The 27,274-nt window shown below is 51.2% G+C and overlaps 10 protein-coding genes across 10 annotated transcripts; 7 read left to right on the forward strand and 3 right to left on the reverse strand.

Moving 5' to 3' along the window:
* Positions 1–567: 567 nt before the first annotated feature.
* On the forward strand, positions 568–1,808 carry ecm33 (GPI-anchored protein Ecm33; the record flags this gene model as incomplete). Its single annotated transcript, XM_056660338.1, has 2 exons — positions 568–1,460; positions 1,514–1,808. The coding sequence occupies 2 exons, from the start codon at positions 568–570 to the stop codon at positions 1,806–1,808; spliced, it is 1,188 nt and encodes a 395-aa protein (XP_056506836.1).
* Positions 1,809–9,246: 7,438 nt separating this feature from the next.
* On the forward strand, positions 9,247–10,465 carry NUU61_009814 (putative HLH DNA binding domain protein; the record flags this gene model as incomplete). Its single annotated transcript, XM_056660339.1, has 2 exons — positions 9,247–9,302; positions 9,352–10,465. 2 exons carry the CDS (start codon positions 9,247–9,249, stop codon positions 10,463–10,465), a joined length of 1,170 nt encoding a protein of 389 aa, XP_056506837.1.
* Positions 10,466–12,361: 1,896 nt separating this feature from the next.
* Positions 12,362–13,764, forward strand: NUU61_009815 (ANP1/MMN9/VAN1 family protein; the record flags this gene model as incomplete). The annotated part of the gene is made up of 2 exons (XM_056660340.1): positions 12,362–13,241; positions 13,349–13,764. The coding sequence occupies 2 exons, from the start codon at positions 12,362–12,364 to the stop codon at positions 13,762–13,764; spliced, it is 1,296 nt and encodes a 431-aa protein (XP_056506838.1).
* Positions 13,765–14,688: 924 nt separating this feature from the next.
* Positions 14,689–17,626, forward strand: NUU61_009816 (uncharacterized protein; the record flags this gene model as incomplete). The annotated part of the gene is made up of 8 exons (XM_056660341.1): positions 14,689–14,930; positions 15,034–15,089; positions 15,156–15,319; positions 15,637–15,928; positions 15,995–16,423; positions 16,483–17,306; positions 17,362–17,454; positions 17,528–17,626. 8 exons carry the CDS (start codon positions 14,689–14,691, stop codon positions 17,624–17,626), a joined length of 2,199 nt encoding a protein of 732 aa, XP_056506839.1.
* A 154-nt stretch (positions 17,627–17,780) lies between these two features.
* NUU61_009817 (uncharacterized protein) lies at positions 17,781–18,437 on the reverse strand (the record flags this gene model as incomplete). The annotated part of the gene is made up of 1 exon (XM_056660342.1): positions 17,781–18,437. The coding sequence occupies one exon, from the start codon at positions 18,435–18,437 to the stop codon at positions 17,781–17,783; it is 657 nt and encodes a 218-aa protein (XP_056506840.1).
* A 704-nt stretch (positions 18,438–19,141) lies between these two features.
* NUU61_009818 (E2 SUMO-conjugating protein UBC9) lies at positions 19,142–19,859 on the forward strand (the record flags this gene model as incomplete). The annotated part of the gene is made up of 4 exons (XM_056660343.1): positions 19,142–19,176; positions 19,266–19,426; positions 19,494–19,517; positions 19,609–19,859. 4 exons carry the CDS (start codon positions 19,142–19,144, stop codon positions 19,857–19,859), a joined length of 471 nt encoding a protein of 156 aa, XP_056506841.1.
* An 855-nt stretch (positions 19,860–20,714) lies between these two features.
* Positions 20,715–22,595, forward strand: NUU61_009819 (asparagine synthetase B; the record flags this gene model as incomplete). The annotated part of the gene is made up of 5 exons (XM_056660344.1): positions 20,715–20,796; positions 20,844–21,013; positions 21,078–22,336; positions 22,392–22,496; positions 22,553–22,595. 5 exons carry the CDS (start codon positions 20,715–20,717, stop codon positions 22,593–22,595), a joined length of 1,659 nt encoding a protein of 552 aa, XP_056506842.1.
* Positions 22,596–22,943: 348 nt separating this feature from the next.
* NUU61_009820 (porin) lies at positions 22,944–24,227 on the forward strand (the record flags this gene model as incomplete). The annotated part of the gene is made up of 5 exons (XM_056660345.1): positions 22,944–22,991; positions 23,045–23,078; positions 23,135–23,223; positions 23,304–24,002; positions 24,078–24,227. The coding sequence occupies 5 exons, from the start codon at positions 22,944–22,946 to the stop codon at positions 24,225–24,227; spliced, it is 1,020 nt and encodes a 339-aa protein (XP_056506843.1).
* A 358-nt stretch (positions 24,228–24,585) lies between these two features.
* NUU61_009821 (uncharacterized protein) lies at positions 24,586–25,756 on the reverse strand (the record flags this gene model as incomplete). Its single annotated transcript, XM_056660346.1, has 3 exons — positions 24,586–25,009; positions 25,069–25,410; positions 25,527–25,756. 3 exons carry the CDS (start codon positions 25,754–25,756, stop codon positions 24,586–24,588), a joined length of 996 nt encoding a protein of 331 aa, XP_056506844.1.
* An 845-nt stretch (positions 25,757–26,601) lies between these two features.
* On the reverse strand, positions 26,602–27,193 carry NUU61_009822 (ankyrin repeat domain-containing protein; the record flags this gene model as incomplete). The annotated part of the gene is made up of 2 exons (XM_056660347.1): positions 26,602–26,649; positions 26,672–27,193. The coding sequence occupies 2 exons, from the start codon at positions 27,191–27,193 to the stop codon at positions 26,602–26,604; spliced, it is 570 nt and encodes a 189-aa protein (XP_056506845.1).
* Between the last annotated feature and the right edge of the window lie 81 nt (positions 27,194–27,274).

The following is a 27,274-nucleotide window of genomic DNA, read 5'->3' on the forward strand; positions in this document are numbered from 1 at the left end:
GGAGACATTACCTGGTATCTATAGAGATAAATCAAATACAGGATACATATACACCTCGACCTAATTATACATTGCTAATCAAAATATCTCCATAATACCATCAATTCTGTGTATACCTTTCCCGAAGAAAGGGGGAACCGAGAACAGGATTCGGCCCCGATCAAACACGGCCCCGCCTCGTTCTGCCTCCAGATAGGCCCGGATGCGGTAATGTGTGTGTTTATAAAATACAATACACGCTCCACCCGGCCTCCTTTCTTTTTCTTCCCTTCCTGCTCTCCTGACCTTCTTATTCTCTCCCCTTCTTCTTCTCCAGAGTCCATTCGTTCTTTCCCCCCCCCCCTTTCCCTCCTGCCATATTCTCGGCAGCCATCCGCTTCTCTCTCGTTTTGAGGCGCTTCCTTTCTCTTCATTCTTTCTAATTCTACCCCCCTTTTTTTAAATAAAAAATTAAAAAAACTCCCACAGCTCTAATCGGTACGTGAGCGACAGCTCTCTTCCTCATTACCCCTGGGAAACTCCCATCGCGACACATCGTGCTAACAACACCTTCAGAAATCCATCGTCATGGTTTTCATCAAGTATCTCCTGCCTGCGCTGGCTGCCTCCCAGCTGGCTTTCGCCGATGACAGCTGCAAAGACGTCAAGCTCGAGTCCTCGGGCGATGCTGGCAAGCTGTCCAGCTGCTCCACTATCAGCGGTGACCTCACGATCAACGAGGCTTTCTCGGGTGACCTGAACCTGGATGGTGTCAAGAAGATCGAGGGTGGCCTCATTGCCGACAAGGCTGACAACGTCACCTCCATCACTGCTCCCTCCCTCACTTCGATCGGCAAGACCTTCGAGCTGAACGGTCTGACCAAGGTCACTCTGCTCAAGTTCCCTGAGCTGACCTCGGTCGGCTCGATCAAGTGGGAGGCTCTGCCCAAGCTGCAGTCCCTCTCTTTCGACAAGGGTGTCACTAAGGCCGGTGATGTGCTCATTACCAACACCGGTCTGAACAACCTGGACGGTATCACCTTGAAGACCGTCCAGAAGTTCGAGATCACCGACAACACCGACCTGCGCAAGATCAACATCAACAACATGCAGAACGCCTCCAACGTTATCAACTTCGCTGGTAACTACGACGGTCTTGAGATCGACCTGCCCAACCTGGGCACCGGTACCAACATTACCTGCCGTAACATCAGCAGCATCTCTGTGCCCTCGCTGGAGAAGCTCACCGGTCAGCTCGGCTTCTGGGGCACCAAGTTCCGCACTTTCTCGGCCCCCAACCTGACCCACACCGGTGACCTGGTCTTCAACGACAACTCGAAGCTCAGCAACATCAGCATGCCCCAGCTGAAGAAGGTCGACGGTGGTTTCACCATTGCTCGTGACGACAAGCTGACCTCCGTCTCCCTGGGCAAGCTGGAGCGCATCACTGGTGCTCTTGACTTCAGTGGTAGCTTTGACGAGTAAGTTGATCCTTTCGATTGGTTTGTGTGCTTTCCATGCTAATTATCCACAGGGTCTCCCTCTCTGGCCTCAAGTCGGTCGACGGTGGCTTCAACCTGCAGAGCTCCCACGGCAAGTTCTCGTGCCAGAAGTTCGACGCGCTGAAGGATGACCGCCAGATCAAGGGCAAGTACACTTGCGATGCTTCGGCCGACCACCCCACCACCTCCAGCGGCAAGTCGGGCACCAATGGCGGCAGCGGCAGCAGCGGCAGTGACAACTCGTCCAACGCTGCGGTTGCCAACGGTGCCAACGTCCCCGTTGTTGGTATTGCCGCGGTGTTCTACGCCCTGGCCCAGCTTCTGTAAATGGAGGTTGTCCGTGGAGGAGAGTTGGGCATGGGGATTCTGTAGACGAGTCAGCCAAGCCCCGGTTCTTTATTTGTCTTACTCTGCTGTTCTCATGATAATAATTCGGTCCTTGTGAAAATTCGCAATTTGGATTCTGTCCTCGGGAGACACCTCGTCGCCGTCCATCGGAAGGAGTTCATTTTTTCTTATCCCTTGTTTTTATTGTCTTGATACGTGTTACTGGAGCGCATGCCGTGCCCTAATGTATTCGGTGTTTGTACCTTGCATTGACCAGGCCGTAGTCATTGATCTTCCAGCTCCAGGGCTAGTTTGGTGCGATGTAAGCGGTAGTCTTCGCTTCCAACTTTGATCCCGCACGAAGGTCTATTCCTGCGAGGCGTCTGTCTATGCCTGCTAATACTGAAATGGATGTCTATGCATGGCATTGCCATCTACAATTGTATTTCAGTGCGACTACAACCACTCCCTCATCGTAGCAGTGATTGGCCTTCCACGAGTAACCTTCCATCCAAGTACGTCGTCAACTCCCAGAATTTGGGTTCCTTTTAAGGTTGTCAATCGATCACGGTTATTTTTGGTCTTGGAGACAACCAGCACGAGTGAGAGTAGAACTGGTTTAATGGGGGAATGATGTACTCAACCAACTACCCGACTTGGGGCCTTGGATAGAATCGTTCTCTTTGTTTTCTTGTAGATAGATACACACCCTTGCTACCCACAGAATTCCATTTCCCCGATCGCCAACAGCATAATTAGTGTGCTAATTCTTGGGGAGCATGAATGGGTCATGAGAGACCCGGGGGGGAGATTCTCTTGTTCTGATTTTTGGGTTCTGTCTAGGGTTGTCCTGATAGACAATAATAAATCTTGACTCTAACAACCAGTATACTGACCTAGATTGCCTGCCTAGGAGCCTGCCTAGGAGGTATCTCCTAGTAGGCATATGATATGATATGATGACGTGGTTGAATATATCCAAGCCAGCTCAACAAAAAAAGAAAAGAAAAAGAAAAAGACTAAAAAGGCAGTTCCATGTGCGTCTCATGTTTTCTTTTCTTTAAACAGGAAACGAACCCGGGCGGATTATTCAATATGTCGAATTCCCCACGCTGAGAACCGCGTTGCATCTCTCCGCTGTGACTTAGGATTCGAAGAAGGCTCAGCTGCAGGATTCTGAGGGCAGGGATCACTCGAGTTGGGGGGAGGGTTCGCGGAACGGGATCCAGAGTTTTCGTTGCTTTTTTTGGTGTCGATGAGGGGGTTGGGGTTGATGTTGGGGGCTTAGGGACGTGGGGCGATGCTTTAACTCAGAAGAAAGACTTGGATGGCTGGGATTATATTGAGCAGTTGGTATAGTGGTACTTGACAGAAAATACTGTTATGTAGTGCCTTGATGGTATTGAGATAGTTACTAAAGTAGAGGATATCTTGCCAAGCGGTCAAGAAACATCTATCCATGGATCTCGTATGGTATACATAAAGAAGTAGGAACAGGAACAGAAAAAGCAATAGGCAATCACACAATCAGAAACCAAGTCTTTGTGTTGATATATTAATGGGTTAATGTGGGGGCAGTTGATCTATCCATGTAGAATGGCAAACTGTATATCTGCGCAGCTGAAACTCAGCTCTAACTCAACTCAAACATAGATACTTTGGGGAGAAAGACAAGGAGAGAGGGAAAGAAATGTATACCCACTTTTAGAGTTGTAAAATCTCCACAATTATCTAGACTTTGAGAGAATTATCCTTAGGGGCGTCTATTAACTTTGTAACCCACGGCCGAACACCCCCGAATACGGACTGATTGGCTAGGATTGAACCAGCCATTCGATATACTCCCTATTAGTTTAATTAATTCATCTCAGCATTAGGGGATAGATAGGAGATAGTTAGGGGTCCTTGGGTAGGTTGGACCGAGGTAGGATTTAATTACTAACTCATCATGTGTAGGGGATATTCTTCTATCATGGGAGTTATCTCTATACAAGATACTTATTTAAATCAACCATTTAAGAAAGCAACACACTTTATTTATTTTACATGATGTATGCTTAAATAATTAGCTATTGACATGATATATGGCTAGAGATTTGCAGCATTCCCTAGGCGATTGATGATATGATAATGTTCATGATATCCATGAAGCTCATTCCACGCCTCAGCAAGAAAAAGGTTGAGTCTTTCATAAATATGATGCAGATAAACTAGGATTGTATATTTTGTCTAAAATTCCTCTGCCTACATAGTTCTAATCAAAAAGCAATGGTTATGGGTGGCCTCCTACTGATAGGTTTCCCACTCTTAAGGCTATCTGTGCTTTTGTAGATATGTAGATTAGTACTCCAGTGGTTTCTTCTATGGCGGATAATGCAGTAAAGAGATATTACAAACCATAAATGTGTCTTATCACTCATAATTATTCGTGGCTTGGAATTTATCTTGTTGATGGGGATAATTCAAGATTCAGTGAGGATATATACATGAAGGCGAAGGGTGGTTCTCAAGATTTATATTAGCTATATGAAACTCAATCTTGTATGTATGCATTTATTCTATTTATTAGTGTCCCAGTTATATACTTATATCCCTAAGCAAGATAAAGCTGCTCTAAGAATGAACGTTGAGGATATTTTGACGGTGGTTACTGCATTCCTTGCGGTATAGATAAGTCAATGGAAAATTTGTATATTGATTAAGTCAGCCTGACTGATAAATATATGGATTTTATATGAGATAAATATCTCCTTCTATTGACAGTCAGTTATACTAGAAGTATAGAGCCCGGCAGACCCATAGGCCATCTACCACGAACAAGCCTATGGACCCAATGGACACACAGTCAGCAAAGCATGCTACTCATAGATGGACATTCCTTAATACTTGGAAGGTATTAGTGACTTGATTGAATCCTATCATTATTCTTAAATAACAGTAATTCCACTTGCTATTTCGTTAGCATTTGGTACTTTGTTAAGAGTTCATGATATCTAGGTATAGAACACTGCGCGATACATAACTTATGAACATTTGGCCGGAACAAGAAATACACTCACATGATCCTTTTTTTGTATTCATTATAATAAACAGTGAGTACTAGAAGAAACGGATGATGGGTTACCTAAAGCGTAACACCTCTTTGGAATCATGTCACTGGAATTGATATACTAAACCATATTTCCAAATTAAAGCATAAAATAGATATTCATTAAGTCTAACAACATTCATTAGCATAGCCGAAACAGAAGACCCTCTAGCAGACATAATATGCTACATACCGTGGACCTCGCGGAAGGCGGCAGAGTGATAGCCGGGTACATGTCAGCTTCGTAATAGTCGTCTCCATGAGATACAGGGGTATAATCTAGCATGAGATAGACTCTCGTGGAGAAAAAGAGAGAGAGGAAGAAAGATAGGGAAAGAAAAAGTGGAAGCAGGCAGCAGAGTGGCGAGGGGAACATGGCCCGCGGAACTCCGCACAGGTCTAGTACCTACTCTACCTACTGTATGTACCTCTGTGTATTTCATTCAGGGGAAGAATAGCAGAGATACGATGCATGCGAGGTTGAGGGTACCTGAAGGAAATCAGCTGCACAGGCACCTTGCATAGCAGGCAACTTGGGATCCAGGTAATGGGGAATTTCTCTTAGGGGGAGGCGAAAGTGACGGATGGAACAGACAGAGGGGGGGCAAAGAGACAGCACACATCGATCGCTATGCACGCTGTAGGAACCAAACCCTGTTCGCTGAGAGGCGAACTCCACGGGCTGCGAGCGGCTCGGGGAAGTGGCAGAGCGAGACCTGTCAGCTGCGGACGAATTTGACTTCTGATTTTCAGAAATAGCACGCTGCGCGCCCAGAAACTGGATCTGTATATCCGGCGAGACCTTGCAGGTTCCGGTGGTGGCGACTCGGGGATTAAACGTGAGAAGCACCGCGTGTCGTCCGGATATGTGGGTTGAACGCAGGCACAGAGAGGGTATAATCTGAGATGAGATGATACTCTCTCTATCCGGGTGTGTTGGCTTGTAGTGCTGCAGTAGAGGTAAGATACGTGGGTGCTTGGCAAAACCAGTACCTGTCTTTGGCTGTCATGGCCCACTGACACCTAGCAATGACATTGCCCCGATGATCCACAAGGCCGACCTCAATTATCAGTCTGTGCTCCTTGCTGCGAGTTTTGCCATCGATATTTTATGCCCGGGGTGTAACTATTATGGACTAGAGACTCTTTATCATCTCGGGATTTACCTAACTGGGAATATCTTGTAGGAATATCATAGCATCCTATCCTGGGGATCTGGGCGAGAGGATCCATATTCGAGCATAAATTGGCTATGCTATGAATGACGAAACCAATGAATACATCCCCCTTCCGTCGTACCCATGCGTCTCCTCGAGTCTAGCACGAGTCTGCATCCACGCTTGCCACCCGGCTGGGACGAAGAGACAGATGGAGAAAGATAGAAAGACAGAGAAAGAGGGGAAGCCCAGCGGGGCAGCCTGCACGTACAGTAGTGTGCTGGGACTACTGCGAAGAAAGAGGGGGAGAGAGAGGGACCAAAAATCTAGATCGATTCCTGTGAAGAAACCGATCGTTTCTCTCACGCAATACTCTGCCCTATACCAGATATATTTTGGGGGGGCACTACGTACTACAATCCTGAGGGACCCATGGGGGTGGGTATAGTTACATGAGTCGCTTTTTGTGAGGTTGGTGGCGGGTCTCCCCAACGAACAGGGAAGGATGGATCTTGCAGTTCGCCTGCATGAACTGGTAGTTTCGAGTGTGTGGCGGGTTCAATCTGGACCCTTTTTTTTTTTTTTTTTCTTATTGCGTGTGTAGGGAGTGGAGCGAGGTCGAGACACAGCAAGTCGAAACTAAGAATCAAGTCAAATCCCTACATGTGGAGCCCATCTATGGATGTTGTAATACTGTCTCCCCCTCCGCTACCGAGACGAACTACAATCGTCAGCACATCCGATCGATTTTCTCGATCTCCAGCAGATACATGCAGCAAAAAAACCGGGCCTGGGGATCAGGATGCAAACTCTGATCTCTGGATCTTTGGATCTCTCTGGCTTCGGGATTCCCGGACAACCCTAATTCTGCATGTCACTGGAAGGGGAAAGGGAAGATGGGCCCGGGGAACACCCGGAACCGACTTGGACAGAGTTTGTCCGATCTCGAATGGTTCGTGCCTGGTTTCCCCTCCAGTGTACTCCCTGCAGCTGCTGCGTGCCGGCTGCAAACACGTCCTAGGCGCAGCTGCGGAACTTATGAGGAGGCGCCGGCTGCAAGTACCTGGAACGGGTTCGCAGAGTGGCCATTTTTCCTTCTCTGTCTCTCTCTCTCTCATTATTCTTTTTTTTTTTTTTGACTCGGAAGAGAGGGGTTCTCGCAGTAGCGTGGGCTTACTGGGACAGACTGTATTTGTGAGTTGATTCCCCATCTGGGTTTATACTTAGGCCTTGTTGGTCACCTGTTTACTCAACCTCAACAGAATAAGGACACACTTGCAAGAGTGCCCGAGAAAATCCACAGAACGTGGGGACCTGAATGGGATCCAGCAGGGAAGACCCCGGTGGCTGGGGAGAGAGAGAATATGACAGCTCTGATCCCAACGGGACCCACTCAAGATATAGCGGATCCACCAGACGGAAGGGATTGGCTCCAAATAATTGATGATGTACAGTTAAAAAAGAGACGTGGGGCGCGTCCTGATATTTGCGAAGAGGAACGTGCTGGTTTTAGGGCTTGGCCCCGGAGCTATTGTTTTTGTTCGCGCTCTGACTCGTCCAACTACCCAATTTGCCCCGTGTCATAGCTGATTCCAAATCCCAGCAATTCTCTTGTGATTCGATGACTGACAGGCAACGTATTCCGGTCGCTGGGTCCTGTGGCCGTCCCAACTCGCTGGTTTTGCTTGGTCCTCTCCCCGGTGATTCGCTTACAAGGCGACGATGCTGAGTATAGAAAATCGCTGTCTATTACTGTCGAAAATCAATAGCCTTGACGTCTTGTAGATGTCGATCGATCCTAGTATCTGGCGTACCCTAGTGTTATCCCTGTATAATAGGTGCTATTGCGTGGAGTTGTTACTATTACCTATGGATCGAGGCCTCCTCGCATGTCTCAGGATGACACTCGGTCCTTGCTTCATTCTATTGATGCCATTGGGTTTAGGACTTTTTTTTTTCTTCTATGGTTTTCAGGAGTACCTCGAGGAAAGTCTCCCACCCCCTTGATCCTTTGCCACGATTATAGTATTCTCCTGAATATCGTAAGAGATCGAGCCGATGTCATTACAGAGAGCGTTTCAGCGTTTCGCCTCAGGATCAGAGCGGCAATGACACAGTTCAATGTGAAATATGCAAGTATGCAAGCCAATCTCTACCTTTGTCTCTTTCTTTCTTTCTTTTTTTTTGGCCAGTCTAGAAGCAATTCCCCTGTAAACACTCACATCCACATGGCTCAAAACCTCGCCGGAGGATTTAGTCCCAAGGGCTCTAACCGTTCAGTGACGACCATTAATTGGGACTATTGATGTAAGGGCACCCCAGTACTGCCCCTAAACTCTTCCCCGTGCCGATCGCCAACCCAGCAACCCGGTGACGAATGAAGGCCCGGGGATCCTCGCCACGAACCTCTTTTCCGGGCACGATCGAGCAGTGGTGATTCGTGGATCTGGTGGGGAGCGACGAGGATGTTTGTCGGTGCATGATGTGACAGATAACTCTGTGATACCGAACTCCTCCCCCATCCCCCATCGATCGTTCTCTGACACTTCTACCGTAGCGGGTCCTCGCTGGTCCTCGCTGGTCCCAGAATCCACTCGGGATGCCAGTCTCGCTTCCCCGTGGAGAGTCGTGGGTCTCTCGGCCGCATACACTCTGCATTGTATCTGTCTGTATGACATCCCGGCTTTCCGCGATGGCGATGTCTGAAGATCGACCCTGATCGTTCATGGTTCCCCCTCCTGGGTCTGGAGCAGGTACGAGAGGCCCGTTCCCGAGTTTGATAGATGGCTTCAGGTGGGTTCCAAAGGACTCTTTGGCCCCCTCGCTCTCTCTTGCTCTCTGCTGGGACATATAAACATGCATCCCATCCCGCTCATCCCTGGGTTCAAACTGTCTCACTCATTCTCTTCCATTGCCCTCTGGATTTTTCTTCAATCTCTCGTCTTTTTTCTTGTCCATACCTCTCCTCCCCCCTTTTGTTGATCAGCCTGATTGTGCATATACATCATCGTCATTTTGTAAACCCCTCCAACAACCCCCTCGATTCGATCTACAGCGTGTGAATATTCGCCGTGTGAAGGAGATTACCGAATCCTTCCGTACATACATTGATATAACTCTGTGACTTAATTCGCCTGCCACGCCCACACTCGCTACTGCACGTCTCACGTTTTCTCTCTGACGACCAACCACGATGTATGAGGAAACGAACCCTATGATTGATGACCTTTCGCGCCGCTGCTCTCTTCCGTGAGTCCACCCTGAATGATTATCTTGTTCTTCTACTGACAACGGCAAGTTCTTTGAAATCTGCTACTTCTGGCATGACGGGCCCAGATCTGGGCGGGGAGCGCCGGTTGCCTCCTCTGCCGCGCGTGGAACCGCTGCCTAGAGGCCCTTTCAACCCCTTCCACGTCAAGGAGGCGTTTACCCCAAGCACGCCGGGGCCCCAGGACTCGTTCCAGCTCAAGTCTCCCTGGACTAGCGCCGAGTCTGTGGTTGCACCGCCGTCGCCAGCCAACTCGGCAGAGAGCTCGTGGCAGGAGTCGTTCGCGGTGCAGAAGGCGGCATCGGCCGACTGGCCAACAGACCTGTCACAAACGGAAATCATGACGCTGATTGCGCCGCAAAACCTCAACCGCAAGGCGCCCCTGCAGCAGCTTTGCGGCCGCAAGCGCAAGGGCAGCGCCATCTCCCCGGACCCAGACGACCAGCGCGAGAAGCACCGCATTGCTGAGGGCAACCGGCGCAAGAACCTCAGCCAGCTGCACCGCGAGCTGGACAGCCGCGTGCACGACTTCTTCTTGGAGCGCGCTGGCTGGAACCCGTCCAAGAGCCTGCCGCAGTCCAAGGAGCACATTGTGCAGGGCGCCGTCTACCTGATCGACTTCATGCTGGCCATCATCGTCCACCTCATCCGCCAGGAACAGCAGGTCTCGCCTCAGCTCTCTGAGAAACTGCAGCCGCAGTTCCGCTGCATGCAGCTTCAGCAACTGGTCGGCTCGCTCCAGCAACAGAACCAGACCTCGCAGCAGCAGCTCAAGGCTGCCCAGGCTGAGAACGAGCTGCTGGCGGACCGCAACCGCGCCCTCGAGTTCCAGCTCAAGTCCTACGAGCAGATGTTCCGTTCTCCCAAGACTGAGAGCGCCAGTCCCCAGCCTCTGGTCGACGTGCCTGACCACAAGCGCCAGAAAAAGGCTCTCCCGGGTCTCCGAGTGTTCTGTGACGAGATCGCCACCAACATGCCCGCACCCCATGAGTCTCTGCCTAGCGCCACCTCGCAGTCCTTTAGCAGCTCCTATCTCAGTGCTACTCCCACGACGGGGCCGCCCTCGCCTGCTTTCCCTCCGTCGCTTTCTTCCTCGTTCACTTTCTCGGCCCCGCGCCGCCAATCCTTGATGGCGTCGCCATGAACCATGCCTGCAATGATTTTAATGCATCTTGCCTCCTTGATGCTAATGTGATGATGATGACTCCTCTTCTTTCTTCTCCTCGCCACGCACATATGATCTCCCTTTTTCTTCTCCACCCACCCCTTGCAGATAATCGTGTTTTATCATGTTACCCCTGCGTCTGCCCTGGCCAAACTCGCTTCTCACCACAAAAAGAAAGTCGCCTTGGCCATTTCGTCGTCTTCCCGGTGCATGTGCCTTTAGCGTCTGCATTGTAACACTATTATGATCCTTTCCCGGGAGACGCAAGAATGTTGACTTTTTCTTATGTTATTTCCTTTGTCGGGTGGAGTTTCTTCTGATTTTGCTTTTCTTCTCTAACGTTTTCGGTTTTTCTCTTTTTAAAATGGGTGGAACTATTTTCGATGTCTTTTTTGTTGATGCTTTTGGCGTGATCATGATATGGATATACGATTTGGTGGATATAGTTTTCTTGTTTCTTTTGTCGATGACTTTGCTTTTTCATGTCTATATTTGAGTCAATCAAATAAGTATTGATGACAATTACTTTGAGCCGTAGACCACTAAACCTAACTTACACCTGTAGAAATGTGTACTCTCAGTTAGTTGCCTCTACCGGTATCATGTTTCGACCTTGACCGAGTGGATATATACAATACCCAAATCTGGCCCTAATCGGCATTATACTCTTTCAAATTCCTGTAATATGCTCTTATTTCCGCACTTTCTCGTTTTTTTTTAGGCCTATGGATGAGATCCCATGCTCTCCTACATATTAAGATGACTTGGTCTCTGCAAGTATTTAGAGCAGCATCTTTCCAAGGTTCCTACGCTATAGACAGACTATTTACATAATGCTCAACATAATTTATCGAGTATGTAGCCTCTTTTATTCTTCACTGTTTATGTATCTTCTATACCTCAGTTCAAGATAGTCACAATTCACCCGGTCCATTGCGTTCAAGACCACATTCTGGGATGTTGCACTCCAAAAAAGGTTGGTGGATTAGGAGACATGTTCATGGACAGAGCTGTGGTGGGTGTATAACCATAGGAAAGGAAATCTCAAGTGGGACAATTTGAGTCAGTTGATAAGGGGAAGTTTGGAAGACTGTGGGGTTCATGGCCGTCTTCATGATCACTCGAGATCACGTCTTATCGAGAGAAATGGTAAAATGGTGATCATTTATACTTCATTATTTGGCTAATCCCGTACTGTGCCACCTGTCTTGCTTGGTCTTGTCTTGGAATACTTTATCCTTTGTCTTGGAGCAGTTGAGTCTAGTTTCGACTGTGATGAGCCTACTCCCATATAATATGGGAGTAGTTTGCGGTAGGATCTGGAATACATCTCAGATAATGGTGACACGAACAGGCCAGATGAAGTAGCCAGGGGGGAAAGGGTTTATATAGACTAGGCAGAATATACGATAGTTAATGTGGATGATCCCCATACTAAAACAAAGTATCCGCTGTCATCCCGGGGAAATCGATGATCTTCCAACCTGGGGATGTCCATGCAAAAATAATAAACAGATTCTGAGCTCACCCCAATGCTATAATTATTTTATTGTTTTCTTACTCTCTTTCACTCCAATTTCTTGAGGCGTGTTTTGTCTCCCTTCTGATTCGAGGCACTCTTGGCAGAGCGCGCCACCCTTCCGCCTCTTTCTACCCTCCCTATCTTGCCACTCCTTCGTTTTCCTTTGATTGACCCGTCTCACCTGCTCCATCTCGCCCTTTGCGCGTCTCTGGCCTCATTCGTTCGGCAAGGGGCTTTCAACGGGCGTGCCAGGGATCCAGACCCCCCCGGGATCGTCGCCGTGTTGTCCTAGGCTCCAAGTCAACCGCAACCTCTCTCTCTCCCTCCCTCCCACAAACACTCGTTCGCCCACCATGTTAACGTCAAAGGGTGGGGTCAATTGGAAGTCCACCAAGGCCCGTCTCCCACCATGGAGAGCCCTCGCCGTACTCTTAACACGAACTCGCTTTTTGATCTCGGTGGCCGTGACAGGGCTGGTCATCTTGATGTGGCGCGGCCTGAGCAAGTCGGCGTCGGAGATGCAAAGGTACGCGAAATTCTTGGACAAAATATGCGTGAGAAGCTCAAAAGGTACTAACTCGGCTTTTGTTTGGGGTAGTAGTTTCTACTGTTATGGCTCGCCCAAGTCGCCCATGGAGATGTCCATCAACGAGATGGTCGCATGGAACGCGCACGCCCAGACCCCCGTCCTCTTCAACCGCCATGAACCCTACGAGGTCAACAGCCCCTCGATCTCCGAAGTCAACCTCAACCCCATCAAATCCTCCACTCAGGCCTTGTCCAACCGCGAACGAGTCCTCATCCTCACCCCGCTACGCGACGCCTCCCCGTACCTGGAGAAATACTTCGATCTCCTCTACAAGCTGACCTACCCACACGAACTAATCGATCTCGGTTTCTTGGTCGGTGACTGCAAGGATGACACACTGGCAAACCTCGCCTCCGAGCTAGATCGCATCCAGAAACACGCCGACGAGAAAATCGCGTTCCGGAGCGCGACGGTTGTGAAGAAGGATTTCGGCGCCGACGTGGAGATGAGTGTGGCGGAGCGCCACTCGTTTGCTGCTCAAGGTCCGCGGCGTAAGGCTATTGGTCGGGCCCGCAACTACCTGCTCTATTCCGCTCTCAAGCCGGATCATTCCTGGGTCTACTGGCGCGATGTGGATATTGTCGACTGCCCCGAGCGTATCCTGGAAGATTTCATGGCTCATGACAAGGATGTCCTTGTGCCTAGTATGTGATTCTGTGTGGGATTTTGACAATGGAGTGAGGCTTACAAGGCTGGCAGACATTTGGTTCCACCGCTACAGAGATGGCCGGGACATTGAGGGCCGCTGTAGGTTCACTATACCATGAACTTTCTGGGATTGGCACTGACCATCTTCTCCTAGTCGATTACAACTCGTGGATCGAATCCGACAAGGGCCGTCGCCTGCGATCGAAGCTGTCTCCTGACACCGTTCTCGCCGAAGGCTACAAGGAGTATGACACGGGGCGAACCTACATGGCCAAGATGGGCGATTGGCGGAAGGACAAAGACGAGGAAATCGAGCTTGACGGAATTGGTGGCGTCAACATTCTCGTCAAGGCCGACGTGCACCGCACCGGCATCAACTTCCCCGCATATGCTTTCCAGAACCAAGCCGAGACGGAGGGCTTTGCCCAGATGGCCAAGCGCGCTGGCTACCAAGTGGTCGGCCTGCCCAACTATGTGGTATGGCACATCGATACCGAGGAGAAGCCCGGTAACGCATGATATTGCACGACGGTACTCGTGTTGGTGTATTTGTTTTGGTTTCCTGCATTCTTGACCGGTGATACTCGTCGAGGGAGGGTTCAAGTTGACCTTTGACCCTGTTGCCGTCCCCGAACATCCTTCCTTTTCTTTTCTTTTCTTTGTTGCTCCACTATGCGGATCTCGATGGACTGGTAGTCTCCCGTCATGGTGTTCTTTCATTTTCCAAATCCTTCCCACTGTATCACTTCTCCTCCCTTCTTTTTCTCTCTTTCTTTTCACTTCTTTTTTTGTTTCTCTGGAAGGATGGTTCGCGACGGAAGCCTAATGATGTCCCATAATCCCGGTATCTGCGCGCGTTCTCGGGAGTGTGAGTGTGTATTTGTTACCTTGGCGCTATGGGGGAAAATGGTATGCGGCCCGATTTGCAGGGTCTATAGAGTTCATCCGGTTCTTCCAGGCTTCTTCTTTTTACTTTCTGGATATGTACTGAATTTGTTCCCGGGGTTGAGTCCTTGAGTTATCCGAGTGTCCTGACTGTCTTCATCTTGAAGTCTTCTCATTTTATGGTTCCATTGTGTTTTTGGAAGCTTTGCAAGCTCAACGTAGGTGTTGAGGTAGGATCCAGGTTTTGTTTGTTACTTGGGTGCCTGGTATGCAAGTTCGAGTTCCGTGTGGGTAGATGTATATAGGAAATTGCAGTCTACTGACTTATGCAAAGGGTCTTTAACTTCCAAGGATTTTGGTCGACAAGTGGATATACCCCGTTGGAAGGGTTGTGCCGGATAAGAGGCACGTCAAAACACAAGATGTCCCGGCCTTTTACCCCCTGTTTCCTTCAGTATCCTACAGAATCCCTATAATTGCCATAATACTGACGGCCTGCCTATCATATACACTTTATATCACGAAGGAGGAGTGTGCACAACACCCACAAGTCTCACCATGTCCCTCATTTCCTTCCGACCCCGAGTCCCCGCTTACCCCCACGTCCGCCTCTTCCCAACGCGCTCCTCCCGCTCTTCTCTCCGAACCACCATCGCCTCTCGTTTCCCCAATTCTGTGAATTTCGCCTCTCGGTATCCTTTGCATCTCCGCACCATGTCTTCTGCTCCTGCGAAGAAGGAATTCCTTTGCATTCTCCCGGATAAGCCCGGGACCATGGCGAAGCGCATTGAAGTCCGGCCGTGAGTTTCTATCTTGATTTTGAGCCGTGGATGCTTCATCCTCGATGGTATGAAGGTTCGAATGAATTAAAATGTCTCATTATTATTCTTTTTCGTATATCAGGGCTCATCTGGAGGGTGTCAAGCCTCATGTTGCCTCTGGTGCTATTGTGGCCGGGGGTATGTTTTCTTGATCTAATACCATATGCAACTCTTTATATCAGACCATTGCTTATTTTTATCTAGGTGCAATGCTCAACTCTCACCCCGCCGAGGGTGAATCTCCCTCCTTCAAGGGCAGCATGATGATGGCTGTGGCAGAGAACGAGGCCGAGGTGCGCGAGCTGCTCAGCAAGGATATCTACACGGTCTCTGGGGTGTGGGATATGAAGAATGCGCAGATCATCCCGGTAAGCTTAATTATGGAGAAAACGTGCTTTGCCGAGTTCATTGCTGATGGTGGTATAGTTTAAATCTGCTGTGCGCGAGCAACTTTGATGGAGGTGGTTGGCAACTAGGCAGAGGACTTCATTAGGTATTTATGAAAGAGACATCATAAAAACGGACTGGTTATCATCAGGAATGGTTTTTTAAATTTTATAGAAATCGAGGAGAAGAAAGGCTGCATCTGGGGGCTAGTATAGTAGCACCTGAGGCATCAATATTTATGCCTCAGGCCCCAAAAACCACTGCCAATAGTGCAAAGCTGCTAAACAATTTAATGAAGGGCGGTGTATTGTCCTGCCGGCAAGTTGGGATTCACCGCCTAGTAGATCCGCGAATTAATCAATCATTTGCTCGACCGTTTCCCGATGAATCTACACCACCCCAAACAGCCATGGCCCCCGAATCGACTCCGCCCAAGGGCGGGGGTATGATGTCGCTATATGCCAACCTCCTTGATCCCCCCGCCGACTCGCCTGGTACCATCAGCCGCGCACCTGTCGTCTTCAAGCGGAGCTTCGAGGATGACGCGCAACCCGACGAGTCCGCCGCGAAGAAGCAGCAGCTCAATCCTGGTACTTTGGAGTTTCCCTGATGATCCACTCAAAGTGCTAGTAGCTCACCTATTCTCTTACCGACAGCTTCACTCCGATTCCAGCCCACCAAACGACCACAGCTCGCGGCCCAGAAGCCGAAAGCAAAGCCCACGCTGCCCAAAGCCATGCCACAGCCGGCTCCCGATCAGACCTCAGCCCCCACTGCGGCGCCTGTGAAGAGTACCCTGGCAGACTGGGCAGCCACAGAAGATGATGATTTCGAGTATTACATGGGCGAGAAGCGGCAGCGTGGCGGCAGGAAGAAGCGCAAGAAGAACCGCGAACCGCACGCTGTGCCTCAGAACTGGGATGATATTTATGACCCATCTCGACCCAACAACTACGAGGAGTATCGTCATAGCGATGAGAAGATCCTTGAAGTTCGCGAATGGAAGGACCGCCTGTATGCGCATCGCATGAGACGCTCACTGAGCGGGGACTCAGATAGCGAGGACTATGACCGGCCCATGAACCGTATGTTCCAACGCAGTCTTGATATATCCAACATTTTAGTACTAAGAGAGCATTCTCAGGTCAATTCGCTCCCCCGAGTAGTTTCGCCCCGCCGCCCAACCTCAACAGTGTGCCGCCTCCCCCGGCTTCCGTGCCCGATGATGCGTCTGGAGAAGACGCATTCGCTCGACGTATGCGCATGGGTCAAAACACAAATAGCGACATGGCTAGTCCCGATTACACTCAACCACCCCCGCCTCCGCCACCTGAAGAGCCCCCTGCCCCGCTCCCTGACGATAATACTGGAGATGAAGCATATATGCGACGTCTACAGAGAACGAATAATCAGCCAACAGTAGAGACCGCACCACCGCCACCACCATCACGTCCCCTTGATTCCTTCCAACCAAGCTCTGCAACCATCTTCCGCGCCCCTGTCCGCTACACCCTCCCACCACCCCCCGAAGAAATCCCCGCTTCTGAAGCAGAACTCGAAGCAGTCCTCTCCCAGGAGCAGCCAACAGAGAACGAGCCAGACGAGGATGCGCCGCGCTCCCTGCGTCCTGGTCAAAAGGGCTTCGCCGAGCGCCTCCTCTCAAAGTACGGCTGGACCAAGGGTTCCGGACTTGGTGCTTCTGGAGAGGGGATTGTTAAACCACTGCAAGTCAAAGTTGAGAAGCAGAAGAAACGGCCTGATTCTGAGGGTGGGGGGTTTGCAACACCCGCTGGACGGGGCAAGATCATTGGGGGCAAGAAGAAGGGCAGTGATGAAGGCAAGTTTGGTCCCATGAGCGAGGTGATTATCTTGCGGGGCATGTTGGATGGCATGGATTTGGAGACGGAGTTGAATGCAGGCCAGGATGGAGGCTTGATGCAGGAGATTGGGGAGGAGTGCTCTGAAAAGGTATTTCTTGACTATCTTATACGTATTGGGCTCGAGAACTGACCATTGCATTTAGTATGGGAGTGTGGAACGAGTCTTCATAGCTCGCGATATCGCTCCTCCTGTCCCTGTCTTTGTTAAATTCACTAGCCCATTATCTGCCTTGCGGGTGAGTTGAGGATATCTTACCCTGGCTTTTCTTTTCTATTCGTTTCTATTTTGCTGATAGTATGAGTCAACAGGCTGTGAATGCCCTCGAAGGCCGGATTTTCAACGGAAACGCCATCAGTGCTCGATTTTTCGAACGCGAGAAATTTGAGCAGGGCATCTATGTGGATTGATTCGCATACAGCCTTGCTTTTTGATGGGATCGATAATGATATACTTAAAGAAATTTGGTTTTTTTTTTTCCACTCTCCATGGAACCTCCAACGCCAATACAAATGACCAATTCCTTCCAATCTGCATGCAAATATCTGGATGTACCATCCAATTTCAAAATGTAATCCGGTCAAACAGGTCCATCTCATCGACAGATGACTCCACATCGCTTTCGTCTGCCGTGAGCTGCGGTGTGCTCCCGGGTGTTGCAGTTCCTCGTTGCCGTTGGGCCCTGTTCACCGGGACAGGGATCCAAGACCGTCGATGGGCCTTCTTAGATGGTGATATCCATGCTGTCTGGTCACAATTCTTTTCCATATGTGGATCCGGAGACATCATTGTCGGACTGTCTTGATGCTGGGACCGTTGCCCTGAGCACTCCATGACAGGACTAGCAACAGTGGACTCCAGTTCGATATCCACCTCGGGGCATGCAAAGTCAATCCCAAGACCATGATATGCTTCCGGCTCCTCAAATCCTTGGGATTGGACAGAAACATGATCCCGTTCCCACTCGTGTTCCCAGAACTCTCCGTTTAGCTCTGCGTCAAGCCACTCGTTCTCTATCTGCCGTTTCCGTTTGATTGCTTGGCACCGTCTCTTCTGGTCTTTGCAGCTGTGACACCTCCCCACCATAGGGAGGTAAATTACGTCCTGGAATGGGAGGCAGTCTTGCCCATAGATCATGGCACCGGGACAAAAAACCAGGGAGGATGACAGCGGGTGCGGGTGGAGGCAGAGGGCGTGGTACCAGATGATGCTGTGGCACATGGTGGGATCTGGGGTTTGGAGACTGTGTATCCTGGAATGGTTCATGGGTATATGAACAGGCTGTCTTGGTGGGTGTCTAGCACTTCACGGATTTGGAGTATGGTTGGAGTAGGGCTGCTCTCTTGTATATGCCTGGGGATTGGAGTCTATCTATAGATTTTGAATTGTTGGTATTGTGCCCAAGTGTCAATTGTCGACAGCCAGGGTATGTCGGAGCTTTCCTACAAAAAACTTGAAGTATTTTTGGTTTCGTAGGCCCCTTGTCATTGAGACTATCCCGTCTCTACACTTAGGATTCCTTGAGGACCTGTCTGGTCTTTGTGTTAGAACCACAGGAACACTCAGACACAAAGAGCATTTTACAAAATTTGCAGGCCTATCCCACCCCTATTAGTTTCAGAAACACCCAGCACCGCAAAATCCATGATCCACCTGCATTGCTAAATTGCCGCGATAGATGTTGGCAGCTTCATGTGGCTGACATAATCTGATTGATGTTGCCCAGGTAAAGCTGGAGCGCACTCCCACCTACATCTCTTTCGCCTTGTTATCGCTCTCCCACCTTTCTTCTCTTCTTCTTTCTTCCTCCCCTGTAACCAAGGCTCTTCCTTATCCCTCATCGTCTAGAATTAGACCTTCAGATCCTCATCGATCCTTATCGGAATCCTTCTCATCCAGGAACCCATTATCGCGCAACTTTGAAAATGTCTCTCTGCCAGACCCGTCTTCAGGAGGAGCGGTAGGTTCAACCTTTGCAATGAGAGCTACACAGCTTCTGTCTATTCCAAGCCCATAGTTCGAGCACTGACTCTCCATAAAATACCACAGGAAGCAGTGGCGCAGAGACCACCCTTTTGGCTTCGTCGCAAAGCCCCAGCGCACCCCACAGGGTGCTATGGACATGAAGCGCTGGGAGTGTGCTATTCCTGGAAAGGCTAAGACTCTCTGGGAGGGAGGACTGTTCAAGCTTGATGTCACCTTTCCCGATGGTGAGTGTGCGACACATTCCAATCGAAGATCCATAGACTAATGCAGATGCTTTCCCGCGCTTTCCAGAATACCCAACCAAGCCACCGAAGTGTACGTTGTGCCCCCAGATTTGCGACGAGATTTTCTGCGATTTGGACGCTAGATTGGAAGGTCAAATGGCTAACTTGATCGTATCTCACAGGCAAATTTACCCCTCCGCTTTTCCACCCCAATGTCTATCCCTCCGGAACTGTGTGCTTGTCCATCTTGAATGAGGAGGAGGCCTGGAAGCCTGCTATTACCATCAAGCAGATCCTGCTTGGGATCCAGGATCTTCTGAATGACCCGAACCCCGAGTCGCCAGCACAGGCCGACGCTTACAACCTGTTCAAGAAGGACCGCAAGGCATATGAGGCACGGGTTCGCCAGGTTGTCAAGGAGAACCAGCCCTAGGCACTTAGGCACTAGTGTCTCTCTCAGCATGGGCAGCATCGGCGCTGTCTTTTTTTAAAGTGGGTTTTTGTTTTAGAGCATGGGATCTGAGATATGGGAAGCATGATTTTGCGACCGGCGAATGAAAGGAGCATCTTTGCTTTTGACGCGCAAGCGCGTTTGACAATGGCATGAACCAAGTGAATTCCATATTTTTTTTTCTCTGTAGATCTGTACAGTCATGGGCATGTTATCTTATCGGTGACTCAAAGACTCATCCGACATCGCCCCTCCCCCCGCCAAGCGGGAAAAAAAAGGGGAAAAAATCATTGCCGGCTCCCTTTCCCCATAACCTGTCACGCTTAGTCAATATATCTTCCCCCTTCTTCTCTTTTCCTCTTCATCTTTCTCCAATTGCCTGTCTGTCTCACAGTTGGAGAGCCCTCAATTGCCCATCATGTGTGGAATCTTCGCGTGCCACCAGTGCGTTATCGGCTTGCCCTAATCCCCGCGATGCTCTGAGACAAAGTATGGGGGTTGATCCAATGCTCAATGCTAACTCGAGTCGAATAGCCACCCGGATATCCAAAAATTCAAGCCGCAGGCCTTGCGCATGGCCAAGGCGTAAGTGATCTGCTGTTCCTTTTCTCGTGTTTAACTGTCCTCGGCGTGTGGGGTTGTCGCTAACGTTATGCCTCGATCACAGTGTGCGCCATCGTGGTCCCGATTGGAGTGAGTCATACAGTCCGAGTGATCGTGTTGCAGTGCCGCGCAGAGGCGGTTGAAAACAAGAAGAATATCTGGAGGTTAACACAAGCATTACTCGACAGGTGGAAATTTTTGCGCCGACAAGACCAGTGAGTGGATCCTGCAATCATGGATGCTGTCGCGGGCCTCAAGCTAACGGTTGGGTCTTTGACAGTCCTTGCGCACGAGCGTCTGAGTATCGTCGGTGTTGGTATGTTGCTTCTACTATATCTACAACTGACCATTGCTGTTGTACAGTTGCTTACCTATGCCTTCAAGACACCGGAGCCCAACCCCTCGTCAACGAAGATGGTAGCCTTGCTCTCGCCGTCAACGGTGAGATCTACAACCACCGCATCCTGCGGAAAGGTCTGAAGACCAAGTACAACTTCAAGACGCACTCCGACTGCGAAGTCATCATTCCTTTGGTATGCGCTTAGGGTTATGTGTTTCCAGGAAGCCAGGGCGGCGTCGCTGATATCTTTTTTCCAGTATATGGAGCACGGTCTGGATGCCCCCAAGCACCTCGATGGCATGTTCTCGTGGGTTTTGTATGATCAGAAGCAAGACCGGGTGGTCGCCGCTCGTGACCCCATCGGTATTACTAGCTTCTACCTGGGCCGGTCGTCGTCGACCCCCGGCGCCGTGTACTTTGCCTCGGAGCTCAAGTCGCTGCACCCGGTCTGCGACAACATCATTGCGTTCCCACCCGGCCACATCTACGACTCCAAGGCCGACACTCTGACCCGCTACTTCGAGCCCAAGTGGTGGGACCCGACCAACGTCCCCACGGTCCCGGTCGACTACAAGGTGATCCGCCACAGCCTGGAGAAGGCGGTGCGCAAGCGTCTGATGGCTGAGGTTCCGTACGGTGTATTGCTGTCAGGTGGTCTGGACTCAAGCTTGGTGGCGTCCATTGCGCAGCGGGAAACCCTGCGCATGCAGGATGCGGCCCGCGCGGTGTCCCAGTCGCAGGCGGTCTCGTCGGAACTAGTGGGCATTGATGACAGCAACGAGCTGTCGACGGTCACGACATTCCAGCAGCTGCACTCATTTTCCATCGGTTTGCCTGGTGCACCGGACACCGAAGCGGCCCTTGAAGTGGCCAACTTCCTGGGCACTAAGCACCACGCCTTCACTTTCACCATCCAGGACGGACTGGATGCGCTTTCGGATGTCATTTATCACCTGGAGACGTACGACGTCACGACCATCCGCGCCTCGACGCCCATGTACCTGCTGTCGCGCAAGATCAAGGCCATGGGTGTCAAGATGGTGTTGAGCGGCGAGGGCAGCGACGAAATCTTCGGCGGATACCTGTATTTCCACGCTGCTCCCAACCGAGAGGAATTCCACAAGGAGACCGTCCGCCGCGTCAAGAACCTGCACCTGGCTGACTGCCTGCGTGCCAACAAGTCCACATCCGCCTGGGGTCTTGAGGCCCGTGTGCCTTTCCTCGACAAAGAGTTCCTCGAGACTGCCATGGGTGTCGACCCCAAGGACAAGATGATCACCGAGGGCCACATCGAAAAGTACGCTCTGCGTAAGGCGTTCGACACTACCGACGAGCCTGATGTTGCCACCTACCTGCCGGACAAGATCCTGTGGCGCCAGAAGGAGCAGTTCAGTGACGGTGTCGGCTACAGCTGGATCGATGGCCTCAAGGACCAGGCCGAGCAGCAGGTTACCGATGAGATGATGAAGAACCCCAAGCCTGAATGGGGCAACGATGTCCCGGACACCAAAGAGGCGTACGTCTTTTTCTCTCCCTGCCTCGTTTCTTCGTGGTGAGCTGACACAATTTAGGTACTGGTACCGCACCATGTTTGACGAGCACTTTCCTCCCTACTGCGCCGGCACTGTCGAGCGCTGGACCCCAACCTGGTCCAAGCAGACCGACCCTAGTGGCAGGTGCGTTCTCTCCGTTGTCTCTTGTGTTCTCATTTTTTTTCTAACCCGATCGACAGAGCGATTGCCACCCACAACGACAAGTATAAAAACGTCGAGTAAAGAGAAGACCAAAAAGACGGGATGCAGGTTGAGTTTGAATGTTAGCATTTTGATCATAGACTGTAAATACCAGGGCTGTTAGGGTTCCTTCCTATTAAGGCAACCACTTAGGTAATTTGCTGACCTCATCAACTTTTGCCGGCGGGCTTTCCCGGAACCCGAGCACTGGCCAATCACCGCGCGCCCAGCGGCCCGTGGACCGGCGCCCCTTCCAAGTATTCCTTTCACCCCCCCAAACATCATCGCTCTTCTCCCCTTCTTCATCCCCGTAAAAGGCCCCCTACCCGCTCTCTCTTTTTTTATTATCTCCCTCTTATCATTTCCAGTCCCAAGACCTCCATCATCAAGATGTCTGCCCCCGCTGCTTTCTCCGACATCTCCAAGGCGGCCAACGATGTATGCGCTGTGAAGAATTGCGAGTGTGGGCTCTTTGACTGATGCTGCCATAGCTCCTCAACAAGGATTTCTACCACGCCAGCCCGGGTTCGTTTTTGTGATAACCATCGTGATTGAATAAAGAGCTAACAACGCGTGTTTAGCCAACCTCGAGGTCAAGTCCAAGGCCCCCAACGGTGTTACCTTCACCGTTAAGGGCAAATCGGCCCACGAGGGTCCCATTGCCGGCCAGGTGAGTTGTTGACAATTGCCTACTCTCGGTCCATCACACCATCACATGACGAAATTGCTAATTCATGATAAAACGCACAGCTCGAGGCCAAATATGTCGATGCGCCCACTGGTAAAGGCCCCTCTCGGCGAATAACTCCCGACCTCGGCGCGCGCAAGGAACGGCCCATGAACTTTTTTTTCTCATGCGGTCGCCTAGCGTCGCGCCAGGCGAGCTTTTTTGTTTTCTCAGATACTGCTCGACATGGAGTCAAGCTAATGTTTTCCCCCCGTGCAGGCCTCACCCTCACCCAGGCGTGGACCACTGCCAACGCGCTCGACACCAAGCTTGAGCTCGACAACAACATTGCCAAAGGTCTCAAGGCCGAGATCCTGACCCAGTACCTGCCCGCCAAGCAGTCCAAGGGTGCTAAGCTCAACCTGTACTTCAAGCAGCCCAACCTGAACGCCCGTGCCTTCTTCGACCTCCTGAACGGCCCCTCGGCTAACTTCGACGCCGTCCTGGGCCACGAGGGCTTCCTGGTCGGTGCCGAGGGTGGCTACGACGTCCAGAAGGCTGCCATCACCAAGTACTCTGCCGCCGTCGGCTACAGCGTCGCCCAGTACTCCGCTGCCATCACCGCCAGCAACAACCTCTCCCTCTTTTCCGCTAGCTACTACCACCGCGTGAACGCTCAGGTTGAGGCCGGTGCCAAGGCCTCCTGGGACTCTACCTCCGGCAACGCTGTCGGCCTCGAGGTCGCCAGCAAGTACCGCCTGGACCCCTCTTCCTTCGCCAAGGTTGGTTCATAAATTTTGTGACCTCATATGTTTTTCGTGGCAGACAACTTACCTTTTGCTTTTCCTTTAATGCAGGCCAAGATCAACGACCGTGGTATCGCCGCTCTGGCCTACAACGTCCTGCTCCGCCCCGGTGTCACCCTCGGCCTCGGTGCCTCCTTTGATACCCAGAACCTGAACCAGGCTGCCCACAAGGTCGGCGCCAGCTTCAGCTTCGAGGCTTAAGTGCCTTGCATCTCGTCTCTGGAAATCGATGGATTTCTTTGGGTCAGGGTGTAGATCTCCGTTGCTAGGATATCGGCTCCCGCTGATTTGGCAGGACGATGGCCCGGTAGCGGGTATTTCTCCCAGATAATAATCATGTGTGTATCGTAGTTCTGCTCGAACACCCTGTGTATATCAAATCGAATCTTTTCCTTTGTTGGTGCACGGACATTCAACTTGTATCTTGTCGGCCAATTGTACTTGGACGTATTTAATTCAGGTAGTCTAGGATATAAAGATGGATATCGTACAGCACCATGTGCAATCAAAAAAGTAGGCACAACACCAAGTCGATGCTGCCAGTTTTTCTCAATTCAAATCAAGACGACACGGACATGGCCTCCCGCCGACGCCTAGCCACTTTATTGCTCTCGCTACTTGACCCAGAACTAGACGTACTGGCCGTCGACCCAGACGTAGTCGGCCACTTGAACAAACCGGTCATGGCACCAGCCACAACCAAACTGCCACACACCACCAGAAACCGGAGCACGAAATCGCCGGGCCCGCCGCCAATGTACTCGTCCCGAATGGTCGCGCGCATCGCCCGCGTCCTGCGCTCGCGCCGCCGCGCATCCTCAGCAGTCTGTGTACGGAAATGGCCGCGGGCATTAAAGTGGCCGAGCGGGTTGCGGTCAATGAACGCAGTGGGATCCTCGGGATCGAATCCATGGGCAGCTCGTTGTGAAGTGCCAGCACTTGAGGATGCAAACCCGCCTGCACCAGCTGATCCTGCACCGGCACTGGCACCAGCTTTCCCCCCGGATAAAACGATTCCTGTTGTCTCCCCGTGGCCCCATACCCGCCCTGCTCATAGAAACTCGGCGGCGGGCCCCGGAACGGTCCGCGGCGCTTGCTCAGCCCGCTGGCGGGCCGTGAACCTGCGTAGCTCTCGCCTCGCTGGTGGTGCAGGTTCGCGGTGTAGCTGCTGTGGCTGCCCATTGGGTGCTGGCCGGGTGCGCGCCCATGGTGATGGTGATGGTGGTGGAGGTGATGGAAGCCGTGGTCGCGGTCGTAGCTGGCGCGCTTGGAGGCGTTTCCGAGGACGTTGTATGCGGCGGAGATGCGGGCGAAGCGTTGGCTAGCTGTGGGGTCGTCGCGGTTGCGGTCTGGGTGGTGGCGGAGGGAGAGGGCGTAGAATTGTCTGTTCGGGGAGATGTGGTTAGTTTGGGTTTAGTGGATTTGTAGCCAATGATGCTGAATAGAGGGAAAGGAAGTGAGAGAAAGAGGGTAGATGGTATGGTAGAGTGGGTTGTCTACTTTTTGATTTCCGCTGCTGTTGCGGTGATGGGGATGTCCAGGATTTCGTAGTAGTTTGGTTCCCGTGAGACGCGGGTGCTTGTCGAGAAGAATAATATGCGTGGGCTTGGTTTGTGACAGGGCTGTGGTCGTGGTTGTAGTCCAGAGCGAGGTCGTGTGCTGGGTCGGGGGTTGCGACAGCTACAGGTGGAACGGTGGGAAAGGAAGGCTGTCACGCGAGGCGGCGGCATTGCCGTGGTGGTTGTGTGTGGAAAGGTGTTCACATCGAAGAGACAGAGAGGATGAATGGATTTCGGGTATTGTATGAGGGAGAGAAGGCAGGAGAGGGAGCACTCAGAGAGAAGGGGAGGAAATGGAGGTGGAATGGGGACGGAGACGCAGATGAAGAGTGGCGTCATCCTTCGCCCTGACCGGGGGTCCTGGAAGATCTACATCGGCTCACACACCTTTTGAATATACAGTGATACTTGTATTGAATGGTGGAAATGCTCATATTTGAGGCATGTATTCCGTTTTTCTCGAGTATCTAAAATGGCCATTAAACCGTGTTTCGAATGCTTGCTATCTTGTGTGCCTCGAGTGCTGATGATAAGATTAGATCTAGATCTACCGATCCAAGAACTATTTCCAATTCTCATTTTGCTGAATACACGCGTGTGCCAGTAAAAATTAGATAGGGTCTTGGCCAGGTCTGCATCGTCCCGTGGGCCAGCAATAGATCCACGGCTGCCTCCGCTGCCTCCCGGTCATCGGCCGTTGTCACCATGGCGAGGAGGGACGGATGGTCGTTCCAGGGACTGGGATCTCGCGATTCAACGTTAAAGCCGGCATCCAGGAATATCTTGAGAATGGGGACACCTGCGCGGAAAGCTGCGCTGGCGAGTGCTTTTTGGTGCTATGGACGTCCGGGTTCGAGTCGGATCTCATGCTAGAGCAGCAGCCGAAAGACTGCCTCCCCTTGAAACACCGTAAAATGGATCGAGGCGACCCCGCCCCTAATATCGGATTCCTGAAGAGCCATGCCCTTTTCCAGGAGCAAATTTTATCTCTATCTTCCCCAGCTGGATTGCTCGGTCTAGGAGACAGGGGGCTCCGTGCTCCTTTGGAAGGAAAGGACCCGCCCCTCGATCAAGCAGAAGTCTCACAATCTCATCACGCCCCTGGACCATGGCGAGATAGATCGGGGGCTCTGTATCTGCATTAGCATTTGGATCGGCGCCATGATCCAGTAATAGCTTCACCATCTCAAGGTGTCCATAGCCTATAGCCCAGTCAAAAGCCCGGATCGAGGATTCAGCCTCAGGAGCGAAACGGCAATGTTCAAGGAGCTGCTTCATCAGATCCACAAAATCAACAGCCGCCGCTTCTACTTGGAGCAAGCCGTAATCGTCGGGATCTTGAACTGCCTGATCCACATTGATGTAGTCGACGAGCAGCCGGGCTGCTTCTGTTTGGGTTACCGTTGCTGCCTTGTAGAATTCCCAACAGACTCCATTGTCAGTATTGGGATCAGCCCCTGTTTCAAGAAAGAACTTGACCACGGGCAAGTTGCCCGTTTCCAGGGCCAAACTAAGTGGAGAATGACCGACAGGATGACCTGCTTCGTGGGAGGCACCGGCATCCATCAAAATATTTGCAATTTCCGGAGCCGTCCTTGCGGCCTGCATTAGAGCATTGCTCCCGCCGAAGTCACAGGTATTAGGTTGCAGCCTCTCTCCAGTAAGAGGTTGATCAGCGGCACATCTTCA

This window comes from Penicillium alfredii, assembly GCF_028826965.1.
Source record: "Penicillium alfredii strain IBT 34128 chromosome Unknown utg000012l_segment0_segment0, whole genome shotgun sequence".
NCBI classification, from domain to species: Eukaryota; Fungi; Ascomycota; class Eurotiomycetes; order Eurotiales; family Aspergillaceae; genus Penicillium; species Penicillium alfredii.